Genomic DNA, 13,515 nt, shown 5'->3' on the forward strand with positions numbered 1-13,515 from the left:
AGCTGGCGGACGCTCACCCCACAAGGGGTCACGGCTTAAGATTGAAGAAGCCGCAGGTCCAGAAAACTGTGAGGGCAAGCTTTTTTTGGAGTGAGAGTTGTGAACTCTTGGAACAATCTGCCAGAAAGTGTTGTGACGGCACCGAGTGTAAGCTCTTTCAAGACCAGACTTGACCAACACTTGAGCAGGTTCAGGTACATTCAGGAGCCGGTGCATGCCCAGTACTTGCCAACAGTGCGTAACAGAGACGTGACCGATCGCCCAAGCGGCTAACGAGCCTATCAGTGGTGAAGAGGATAAAAGAAAAAGAATTACAACAAAGACAGTATGAAGAAATATTAATGGGTAATTAGTGGAAGAAGGAAAGTGGGAGATAAACTGTAAAAGATTAACACACTAAATACTGCATTCCAGCTTTGTTAGGTGATATAAGTGGGTTTTTATACCCACTCTAACTTGTTTAACTACTGTGAGGCCATATGATCCTCTCATAGATTTGGGAGTCTGAGTTTTGCAGTTGAGCTATTGTGAACCTAACTTTAGTGAAACACCCCCTTTTGCTTCTTAAATCTTGGTGTTATCTGTAAGTCGATTTAACTTGTACAGTATTAGTCACCCACTCAAACACACATTTTGATACACAAGGCACCATTTTTTATGTGAGCATAAAGTGTCTCCCCCTTTAGTGTTCACTGTTAAAAGTCTTCACCCACTGTTAATTATTATTATTATTATTTATTTTTTTTGCAGTTTACCGGTTTACCATTTGTACATATGAATCATCATTTAATTTTAAATTCAAGCATTTGTATTACCTTATGTTAGTCATGTTGTCTATGAGTGTTGTCCTTTATTACCCAAGTCCAAAGTTTTTCTTGCGAGTCTTTTGTTTATACGTTCATCCTGTTACTAATTGTCAGGTCTTCTGCAAAATTATCTACAGTAATTATTGATTACATATTAATCAAGAAATTTAGTTTATAACCTGATAAAGATGTGCCAGGAAACACTGATTGAATTATAACAGTTAATTGTTGATGTGTGATTGTTATGTTAAACATTTGAGAAAAGGATGCGAGTTTACCAATACTGTACAATACTGTACTGCATGTGACATGTTAATGAAAAAGTGGCTTGTATCCTCGGCAAAGAAATGCAGGATGGTATGAACTTATGTGGTTATTAAGGCGCCTCAAGCCCAGGTTCTGAGACAGATGGTAATATCAGAACGTGGAATTGTATTTGATTACAGTACAGTCCATGACATGGACTTATTCTGGATGGAGTTATTAGAAGAATGTTTTTAAGTTCATCTGTTTATAACACTGATAGTGCAGAAGTGAGAGGGCTCATGGCACTTAGGCATATATTCAGGGTCCTGTAACTAATTGTACTACATGACATCTTGATCTACCTAATGCTAATAAATTTAATAATGTATTTATATGTGGATATGTGAGACCTTTAATTTTCACTCGTCTTTGATGGGACATATGATGGTATGTTGTTGTGCATGCATCCGTACATTTGTTAATATTTTTGTCTTGCCATTTCTTACATACTGTTAATGCAGGATCATAGTAGTTAGGGACTCTACAGAAGAGTGTTGAAAAGATAACTAGTAGGCCTACAGGTATGGGAGAGGAGGAACACTGGAAACAACTTGAGCGCAAGAACAATATAGTGTACAGTAATCCCTTGCTAACTGCAGGGGTTAGATTCCTGAAAAACCCCTTTGGTTAGAAATCCGTGGTTGGTAAGACTAAAATTTAGGCTAAAAGGGTATCATTACACTTTCACTCATTACAATTTGAAAAGCTAGACGAAATGCTTTGATGTGATCCCCAGTGCTCACCATATCAGCAACAGCTAGAGATTGGGGGAAGGAGTTGTCCTTGTATGGCAGACTAGATACTTTAATATAACAAGACATCCGTTTCAGCTATATTAACCTTTTGGCTGCGGGAAGTTACCCTAAGCTGAATATAATCGTCTGGCGTTAGCCAGAATAAAATGGCAAGTACGGGAAACACAGCAAAAATGGTTAATGTATGTATCGTTTGAAAACGTGTACAGTATACTCATTCATGCTCAAGGGGAGTGGATGTGGAATGACCAACCATTCAGAAACAGGTCGAGTAACATTGCTCGGAAAGCCTCGAAGCACATCAACCTCATGGCTAACAATACTTTTTTTTAGGGACTTTATATATCTAGAGTTAGCAGATCCCCCTAAAGGTTACAGTCTCAAGTTAAAGAAGCTATCAGTACAGAAAACTTTCAGTGCTAATTTTTTAGGAATAGTTGTGGACTCTTGGAATAACCTGCCAGAGAGAGTTGTGATATTATTAAGTGTGAGCTCTTCTATGTCCAAACTTGACCAATACTGGCAGATGTTTTGGACATTCAAGAGCTCATACAGGCTCAGTACTTACCAACAGTGTATAACAGAGAACTCATTGACCACTTGACCAATGAATAATTTTACAAATAGCAAATAGGATAAAGTAAATTATGAATTCTTGATGATTGAAAGATTGCTTTTTAAACTGGTGATTTCCTGAAGGTTGTTGAAAATAATTTTGAAACCTTTTGTAAATTAAGTGAGGGAAATATGAGTCATATTGAACGTATTCGGAAAAAACTTATGTAAAAGATAAGGCAAATCAAGAGTGCCGGTAGATGCCACAGGTAATTTTTTAGCTGTAGAAAAAGAAATCTGTTGTACTGTATTGGGTTTTGGATATGGGTAGATTAATAGAGTTAAGTTGAGTCAGTTGAGAGGAAGACAAGCAAGCGAAGAGAAACAAAACATATAGTGAGAACACAGAGAGGGTGCTGTGTGTGAGAGAGAGATCACATTAATAATATATTTTAGATAAGTTGAGAGGGTGGTGTGTGTGATAGAGAGATCACATGAATACTATATTTTAGATAAGTTATAGTATTGACTGGAGTACATCATGAGAATGGATTTGGTTGTTTTCTTTGATATACAGTACGTATAATTAGATGTGACATTGTTCATTCATGCTTTATAGCTTACTATGAAAGTTTAGCAATATATTCATTAAGCTTATTGAACTGGTCTAGTTGAGTATATTTGAACTGAATTACCATGTCTTTTCAGACGCTCGGCCAAAGCCCGTCGTCGTGGTGATACTGTGGAAGATCCAGCTTGGCGTCGTCATGCTGGAAGCGAGCATAGTTTGCAGTCCCATATGGCTGCTGCTGCTGCTCCAACTACTGATGAAGAAGCCAAAAATTTGGTTGAACATGACCTTGATGATATGTCGAGTAAGTTGAGACGGTTTGATTAATATGGCTTCCATGAATATTATTGTAGTGCAATTTTTTTTTTCATTTGCAAGGCTATTTGGAATTCAGATACATGTGTGTTCTATGGTGTTCCTCTTCTGAAACACAGCCAATAGATAATCTGTATGATTTAAAACTGTCACTTCACACAATCCAGTACTGTATCACCCATCAGCTGCAGTTTTGTCCCCCCATAAACTTATTGATAGTACAGTACGTACCATGCTTTTAGATCATGCGCATGCAGTACAGTACACCTCTTCTTCCTGGATGTTCAGTCTCCTCTTATCCAGTATTTATCTCACCTCACACCACCAACTCCCTTCCTGGTTTTCATTTCTCTGTGACCATCCACATTGAATTTAATTTTTTGTTTTTTCTACATCTTCCCAATTTCTCATTCTGTAGCTGTACCACCTTAGTAAACTCTGATTGGCTCTCATACCAATACGCTTTACATTTTCATGTTTCCTTATTTTTGTGTTTCATATTCATTGCATTATATTTCCCCAGTTTATCCTTTCAGATGCATCATTTTCATCATCTCTAATTTTCTATTTTCTTTCATCTGCAGTCATTGATCACATCTGCCCATGTACATTCCTATCTTCATTTCTTTGACTGTTTTCTTTCTCTATTTCCTCACTTCTGGTTCTTCCTTTCACCTCATCCTTCTACATTTTTCTTTGACTTTTTCTCTCTCTCTCTCCCACCATTTACCTCTGATGATTTATACTTTTTCACTTCCCATTCTCTCAATACATCCATGACACTTCAGTAAACCCCAGTCAGCTCTTTAACACATGATGCATTTTTACATTTCTGTCATTGTATTCTTCAGACACGATGTTGTTTGTACTGTAGTATGTGTTCTACTGGATATATAAGTTAATTTTTTATTGCATATGTTACAAGTTGTCAGTGTAGCATTGGTTTCTGCATTTGAAATTTTATATCACACAAAGATGAATACAGTTGTCACTACTGAACACATCTTTCTCTTCATCTTTGTTTCATTTTTGTATGGTATTTTTAAAAAAAGGGTTAAGTGCTTTCTCTTTTGGTAGTCAGAGTTAACAGCAACACAAATGTACTCTCTCTTTCTCTCTCTTTTTCTCACATTTCTTGTTCATTCATTTATACAGTACAATATAGAATGAATTCACCGTCTAATGAATATTTTGTTTCCTAATTACCACAGGTCACAGATTCGATGACCCAAGTGCTTATCGTCGCCCAAAAGTACGAGCACGTTCCTCGGTGTCTTCCATCATCCATGCAAGTGATAAGGAGGAAGGGAAAGCTGATCGTCAGGGACCCCTCATTAAGAAAGCTATTGATCACAGTCCTCATGAGGTTAGTTGGAAGACTTTCTTTGTGTTGAAATGAAAATGATACTAATGGGTTAGGAATAAGATGATAATTTTTTTCTTCTTTTCTACATAATAAGCTATGGTTTCCAGGTCAATCATTGTTTTTTCATTCAATTTCATAATGTCATACAGCTTTGCTTATTTTCAGAATCTTAATAGTGATTATAATGATATAATAATGATAGTAACAACAATAATAATGATATAATACAGTAGTGATAATGATAATTACAGTATAATAAAAACTATATTAGGTACATGGCAGTAGACGTCACAGCTTGGGACGATACAAAACAACACATGAGGTCTGGACAGTTTAGCCCCTCTTAAGAGAGAATGTTAACTCTACCAGTGTTACACCAACCTTATGCTTGTAAAATGTGTGCAACAATAACAATAATAGTAATAGTAATAAAACACGGACTAGCAGGAAGCAGCTATAAACTACCTTAGCATTACTTGAGCGACAGGTGGGATTGGTGTTCATAGAGCTGGATGATGCAGCTGGAAATGTCTCCATATGTATCGCTCAACCAGGAAATGTGTGATTGGAAGGATGTATGATGTGACCAAGAAGAATGACAGAGTGGATTGAATGTGAGGTGATCTTATCAGTGAATGTAGTCAAGACTCACGAACGAGACCTTTCGTAATTTTAGCCTTTGTGGATCAGATAGCTTCGGAGTGATTAAGCTGGATAGTTACTCCTTAGCTGAGCACTTGGGAGGGTTAATCTTCAGGTGATTCATAAAGACTAAAATCATGAAAGGTCTTGTTCATTGTCTCATTCTCGACGAGGTCACTTGGTGTGGGAATAATTTGGTTAAGTTTATGTGTGACAGATTATTGAATTAATGCTGTACGTAGTTATTTCTCTATCTAATCATTATAGTCATCCAGTCATCCAGCACATATCCATGTTAGAAATATGACATGAGAATGGGATTCCATTATATGTGGCTTTGATTGATTCATGACAAGAAGTTTATAGAATCCCAGTTGGTAGGGCGTTTGAGCTATTTAGTGAAGAAAAATAAGGGAAAATGAGGAAGGAATGAACTGTACAAGAGTGGATTCATCAGTAATAGAGGTTGTAAAAGTGAGAAGTTTGTTGATTATTTACCTGGAATTGGAAAGGACCATTTACAGCCTAAGCGTGTAATGGTTGAAAATAAAGCATGAATAGGAATGTGAATTGCAATGAGAAACTAGGCTTGCAGAGTTGAAGTTGCGGTCATATTGATTTACTTAACATAAGATAAAGTTAATTAAGTTTGTTACAGTTTGTGAGTCCTGGTACACCTGTTTCACTCTTGCAATTGTCAATGTAAAAAAGTGATAAATAATTTGAAAGAAGCTAATCTTGACACATCAGTATTTCTATAAAATTGGTGTATTTATGCAAGAACCGTTATTTAAAGCTAACTACAGGATAATGACTCCAGTCACTTAAATCACTGCCAGTGCAGGTTGACAACCCTTTATCCGAAATTCCGAAAACCGAAAGTTTTTTGTGGGGCTGCTTTTTTTTTTTTTTTTACAGGGATTATTAGCCCACCCAGGTCTAGGGGGCAAAAATGTAACAGTAATAATAATTATAATAATAATAATAATTATTCTTGGTAAATAAAATTTTTGATAAAAATACACCAAAATAAAATAATAATGATTATTGTACAATAATAATAATAATAATAATAATAATAATAATAATAATAATAATAATAAAATATAATAATAAAATTAATAATAATAATAATAACAATAATACTGTAATAATAGAATAATGATACAGTAAAGAAATACAAGAATGAAAAAAGATCAAAAGTGAGAAACACGACCTAGACCTATGAATTATTATTCTTATTATTATTATAATTTTTATTATATTTTCGACCCCCAGGCCCCAATGTGGGTCAGTGATCTATGCCCGGGTGGGCTAATACACATTATAAATAATAAAAAAAAAAAAACATTCTGAAAACCGAAAAATTCCGAAAACCGAAATGCCTCTGGCCCCAAGGATTTCGGATAAAGGATTGTCAACCTGTAATGTATTTCTTGGAACTTATTGTTGATAGTATTAATTATAACTGTGGCCATTGTAGAACAGTTAACTTAGTGATGTGGTGTCCCAGTGGTTGAAATAAGGTGTGGGTCCATAACTGATTGTTTTTGTTTTACCTTGTTCCATAATACCTCTTGTTTTTTTTCTTCAAATATTGTACTGTCTCGACTTCCAGCATCATCCTATTGCCTGGATGTGTGTTTTTTATTTTACTAGTGTACCAATAATAATTTTCCTCAATGGCAAGGATTTTCTCATCCCAGTCCCTCATTAAAGGCAACATTCAGTAACTGGAAGCATATCCCAATTGTTTACTCATCTGCTTTATCTGTTGTGATGCACCACCTGATGTTGTAACACTTGATATATTTACTGTTGTAAGATATGATTATTATACTATATTCTTTTCTTAGTTTATTCTCTTATTACCGTAAGCAGTTTTTAGAGAAGTATTATACAGTAGCTAATTTTGAAAGAGCTCTTTATTTATCTGTTTGGGATTGTATGTAAAATTTTAATCGTGTATATTAATTTTTGTATGTATTTTCTTTTTTCAAGGTATTCGTTGAGTTGGACGAGTTGAAGTATACAGAAAACGGCTTTCAGTGGAAGGAGACGGCCCGCTGGATCAAATATGAGGAGGACGTGGAAGACGTTGACAACCGCTGGGGCAAACCTCATCTTGCCTTTCTGAACTTCCATGCATTGTTCTCCCTCCGCAAGGGTCTTGAAGCAGGTAAGGTGGAGGTTTTTGTTTTATATTTGAGGTGCTGTGTGTTATATGCAAGGGGTAATTTATTAATTTAGTAAAGTCTGTAGAATATGATAGGTTTATAAGATAATCAACTTCAGTGCTAAGATATACAGTAGTTTGAAAAATATTGAGTACTTGTATGAAGAAGCTCTGCAATTGCTAGGTAGGATTATGTGATAGAAAGTGGAGAGGGTTTTGCCTGAAGTGGGGTTTTGTCATGCAAGCAAGATACCCATAAGGAATATAGGTGATGTGGAAGTGTAATAGTATACTGTAGATGTTGAGGTGGTCCTTTTAGTTTATAATGATGTGTAGAAGTGGGCTATTGCTCTTTATGGTAACTTGACTTAAAAGTGTGAACAGTCCAGAAAAGAGATGTTGTCAAATAGGGTATACAGTAATTGTTAACATGAGTTAGCACACAACAACAAACATTGGCCAAAAAGTGAGTTTGTATGTTTTGTTTTTTTACAAATACTGTAATTACAGTGCTTAGCTGAATTTAGTGTTTGAGGAGACCAAAAGTTAGTGAATCATTGATAAATACAATTCAGCAACTACTGATAACTGATAATTAAAGATCATTTTGATAGACCATAAAAGACAGAGATACACCAATCCATTGTGATAAAAGGATTTTATATTGTGATCCCTACCATGTACAGTACACTTATAAGTACTGTAATGTGTTCTGATAAGGTAAGTTTATATCTTCACACAAGGTAAGTTCTTTTATGGTATTAAATGTTATTTTAATGACTTGCATATCAAGAGGATGTGTTTCATGATGCTGATTCTTCTCTGGCGTATTGTTAGTGTTGTTAAAACTTTTTTATGAAATCATTAATTGGACGGTTGTGTTTTCCACATGTACGTACAGTACTCGTTTGCTGATATACACTTTATTGATTGTAAAAATTCAGGTTGCTTGCTCTCTTCAGAATGCAACTGGATTTGATATAAAGCTACAAATTTACTTCGATCTTGTGGTTTTGAATCCCAGTTTTTTATGAGTTGATAGTTGTCATTGTCACCTGGGATTTGGGATGGAATCCGAACCTTGATCTCTTATGAAACATTTCATCACTTGACTAAATTCCCCACTCTCCATCCTGTACCATCCTCCCTTCATCCACACCGTCCTCCTTTCATCCACACCCTCGTCCTTTCATCCACACCCTCCTCCTTTCATCCACACCCTGTTCCTTTCACCTCCTTCCATCCACACCCTGTTCCCTCACCATGTACCTTCCATCCATTCCTCAGCCTAAATAACTGTTTACATGTACAGGTATAATGTTGAAACACCGGAAAAAAGAGAGTACATGTACCGTACTGTACTGAAATGTATTATAATTGGGAACATAAAACATGAGTCTTTTCTCTTTGTAAGTCTCAAGGAAAGTGCTTTGGAAGGAATAACTAATGAACAATATTTGTTCCATAGTAATCTGTTATACGATATGTTGATACAGTTTTCTTAAAGAGAGAGGAAGTTGCTGGTTCATTGAGTAAGATACAGTACAGGTATTTTTTTTTTTTATTCTCCCCTATAAAATGGTACGCCCACTAAAAAATTATTTGGCACCCGTGTCGTATTGTATCACGCCGTAAGGGTGCCGAATAATTTTTTAGTGGTTGTACATGTATGTATCGTGCATGTATACATGTGTGTGTGTGTGTGTACAAGTATCATGTACACCCACTAAAAAATTATTCGGCACCCTTACGGCGTGATACAATATGACGGGTGCCGAATAATTTTTTAGTGGGTGTACCTGGTATAAACCTTAAGAGTAGTACCACAAATAGTACAGGTACCACAGATAAGGCCATTGTATTTGGTGGAATGGGGATAACCATGGGCTGGATTTCTTATATGGAGGTGAAATGTCTCACAGGTTGGTAATGTTGGCTGGTCATGGATTAGGAGCTGTTGTAAATATGGTTGTTGAATACAGTAATGTTAGATGAATGTAAACTCTAAAAGTCTACAAAAATATGTTTATATTCAAATACAGTACTATACACAGACTGCAAAAGGCGGGGCCAATCTTGATAAAGTGTCAGAAGACTTGTCTGAGGAACTGGTCTGACTGCTAGGAGCCCTTGCCTATGAATGCCTCCAACGCCTCCTCTTGGGGGCATCGTATGACTGTAAAACTATGTAAATACAATCTTTTTACAGTGTAAAGTACTTTGGCAGACTGATACAGCTTGAACTATTCTTTAGATCTCAGCTGTGGGAGCTGACTCAGATGCATGTGTAACCTTGTCAGCACAGTTGTATCAACTGTGTTGGCTACATGCAATGGAAAAATAACACTTGACCATTTGAAAAATGAGGGTTTAGATTAGTTTTACTACTTTGTGGAGTCTTTTGGTGGCATCAAGTTACTCGAAGTAGGGCTAAGGCTTGCAAATTACATACAGGATCACTTGCAGCCTCCTGCCAGCTCATTTCACCAGATGATTAAACAAACTAATGCTACCCGGGAGAGGGGTTTAGGTTAGGTTAGCATTAGGGTGGTTGATATCATAGTGGAATAAGCTGGGGGTGGGGGGCATATCTTAAGGTGATCCCAACAATTTTTTATGAAGTGACTTAGAATGGGAATGCCAAGGGGCCAGGGATTATGTATTATACTATATTCATCTGTGGGTCAAAAGTCATGGAGCCCCATTGTGTTGACAAGTCAGAGGTCAAAGGTGATGCACTTCCTTGTATTTATTTGTGGTACTGTACACGTAGTAATCACATTTAAAGGAGTTCTGGGTGTGAAATGCACCTTTGTTGACTGCCATGCTGGTTATATGTATTATTAATCATCAATTTCTTTAGGGGAGGGAGGTGGTATTAAATTCTTTGTTGGGTGTGGGCATGAGACAGGGCAGGAGGAGAAGGTGTTGGTGGTGTAGGCAGAGCGAGGAGCTGCTGTTGTGCAGTGGTTGCGTGGGACTTCCCCGACCTTATGGTAAAAACAGCTTCGTTGTTCATTCACTTATTTTTTTATTAGGTCTGAATAAAAGTTTTGTTAGTTTTGTCCTCATGGCATTTACCATTTAAAAACTTGCAAGTTCTCTATAAAGTTTTTTTTTTCTAAGTACTGTATTGTACTTAGCGAATTGTCTCACGTAAGTACAAATTGAGCTTTATATTGGAGTATGATAGTTGAATGAACAATTGGGTAAGTTGGTTTCTAAAGCAGGTTTATTGTGTTTCCTGGAAGCAGCATTTTTTATGGCTAGTGTTTTATCTGCAGGGCAAAAATGAGGACGAAAAATTTGAGCAATAAGTTTTGGAAAGTTTTGGGATACTGTATTATTACTCTGAATTAATGCTGGCCACATGTTCATCATGCTGAACAAGTTGAAGTCAATAATTACATGTTTATGCGCAGTACTGTAGTTGTCATTCAGCGATCACTTTTTAATGAGGTTGAGAATGCTTGTATTTAATTATTGTTCTTTTATTGTCATTGGGAACATTTCCAGATCATATCACCTATGTACTGTAATGAAGATTTTTTAATCCACTAGAATAGGGTATACAGTACAGTACTTGGTAATCGAATGTGAAATTTCCAAATCGTATAACATTTTCTGTCACGAGAGTAAGACACGAACTTGGTAACAAAATACAGATACAGTAACTAACATTGTAGCTGTTATTGTTTATTCTTAACCAGGTTTGGCTCTTTGGGTGTTTGAGAATCAAGACATGTTTCAGGAGATGTGCAGAACAAGGTCGCCACATCATTCATGACTAGTTGGCCTCCTGGTAAACACCATATCACTCCATGGAAAGTGACACATGTGCCGGCATTAACAGTTAAGCATGGGTTTCAGTAATTGTGTACAAAAAAGCTAATGGAAAAAATTAATAATAAAAATTTCAACACATAATTTGACAAATTAACGATATAGATTATTGGAAAGTGAATTATTTTATAATTTACCAACATGAACAGCAGTACCTGTATTTGGAATTTGCCAACATTTGATAATTAGCAAACAGAAACTATTCGATAGTTTGCAGAGAGAAATATCGAAATAATTACTCACAAGAGTATGAGTAAAGTATTTGCCTGCCAAAATGCATCTGATTGACCTCGGCTGCATAATTACTCACAAGAGTATGAGTAAAGTATTTGCCTGCCAAAATGCATCTGATTGACCTCGGCTGCATAATTGAGGAGCTCCGGACCATAACCTGTTAAGAGCCATATACCACTGAAACGTGTTATGTGTTGCATTGTATTCCTCAACCTCTCCTCTGTCCTCTGGGTAAGTCAGAGAGCCAGTTGGTAACATGTACAGTAGCTAAGAAAGTATCTGACAGGGTGGGTCCGATGACTTCCAAAATTATACGTACAACTCGTGACGTCTCAGGAGGGTTGGTATATGTGTCTTCACCCACCGCCATTCAGTATCCAACACGGAGTGAGCTGACATATAGGAATAAAATAAATGGTTAAATGATTACTATCACAAAGTATAAGGAGACAACACACACATCCCAATACCTATCATCTGTGGTCTCATATTGTTTCACACATATAGTACATATGGGTGAGAGTCCTCTGAAAAGACTATTGTATGTCACACATTCCTTCGTGAGAATTGTCCTCTATTTTCTTTTTTCTCACTTAGCAGATTATGCTCCGGAGCTCCTCAGTTATGCTTGTCAACCACAAGAGCAAGATAGACAGACAGATATACAAAGAGAGACAGATAGACAGGCTACACAGATAGAAAGACAGTGACAGAAATACAGAGTGACTGGCAAAGACAGACATAAAAAGACACTCACAGACAGAAATACCTGTAGACAGTGATTGTCAAAGACAGACAGAGATTGGTGACTAGAGAAAGTGACCTGGGGATGAGGCGTGGCTGACAGACAAGGTTAAGTCCTGCCATGTGTGTGAGTCCAGTCAGTCAGTCAGTCAGTCAGTTCGCTAAACTTTGCTGCTCACCACCTGGCTACACTTTTTTTTACACCCACTGTTGACTTGTACAGTACAGTATTATTACATCTTGAATTAGGTGTTACGCCGGCTGTTATCTTGTTAGGTGCGTTGTGTAAGATGTTGATTTGTGCACACACTCATTTTGTTTACTTAGGTTCAGTTTTTTTGGATCAGGTGTGCAATCAGGTGTGCCGTTTATAAATTGATTTGAACAGTCTATTTTGTTTTTTACTAAAATATTTTACTTTGAGTCATATGCACAGGTTTTTTTATTTATATTTTTTTATTAGTTGCAAATTTTTATCTGGAGGTGTTAGGTGTTCTCTTTACTGCTGTACTGTATTTTCAGTTAGATGTACATTTTATTGTGCATAATTTACCATCTATACAATAGTTAGTTGGGCAATTTACTTTCTTTAGTTGGGTCCACAGTTTGCTATTATAAGTTCAATGTGCAGTTTGTTGAGTTAAGAGCATGGATTATCACATTGAGTAGGTAATGCAATTTAGTGTCATAATTGTTAGGTGCACAGTTTATGATAGAGTAGGTGCTAGCTCAGGATTTTCGTTTTAACGGCGGATGAGAGAGAGCTCATCTGCTAACAAGTGAAAATAGCATTTGTTTAACTGTGATTTTCAATGTTAAATTTTCTTCTGGTCAACATCAGATTTTTTTTGTTATATTTCTTAAGGTAAACATTAAAAATTTCCACTTTAAACATTTATTATTGTGGAAAAACATTTGGTGGTACGTCTGGCAGTAGTGTAAAGAGGTCTGTGTGAAAATTCCTCCGTCAGGTTAAATGCAATTTGATTTAGTGAATATGGGCTGTTTAAAAATGCTTGTATTTTTTTGTCCATTATTTAATGTTTTTTGTTGTTAAGAAGAGGTATTACAATCTCTTTACAGTTAGTTGAGCGCGTGGTTACCCAGTATATCTCTTGCATGTTGAGAAGAGGAGTGATATATTTTTATGCTGTTAATCCAAACATATATTATGGTGTTCTGGTCATAGGTATATGAAAGCA

At 36.4% G+C, this 13,515-nt stretch overlaps 1 protein-coding gene across 1 annotated transcript in view; it reads left to right on the plus strand.

Moving 5' to 3' along the window:
• The window catches only part of LOC121879512 (anion exchange protein 2-like), a 128,541-nt gene extending 120,015 nt beyond the window's left edge, over positions 1-8,526 (plus strand). The window contains exons 9-12 of the mRNA XM_042386170.1: positions 3,131-3,297; positions 4,520-4,674; positions 7,318-7,500; positions 8,437-8,526. Of these exons, the coding sequence (XP_042242104.1) occupies positions 3,131-3,297; positions 4,520-4,674; positions 7,318-7,500; positions 8,437-8,526 (595 nt within the window). The remainder of the gene's footprint in view (positions 1-3,130; positions 3,298-4,519; positions 4,675-7,317; positions 7,501-8,436) is intronic.
• Positions 8,527-13,515: the final 4,989 nt, after the last annotated feature.

Source organism: Homarus americanus, unplaced genomic scaffold (assembly GCF_018991925.1).
Source record: "Homarus americanus isolate GMGI-L3 unplaced genomic scaffold, GMGI_Hamer_2.0 scaffold32340, whole genome shotgun sequence".
NCBI lineage: Eukaryota > Metazoa > Arthropoda > Malacostraca > Decapoda > Nephropidae > Homarus > Homarus americanus.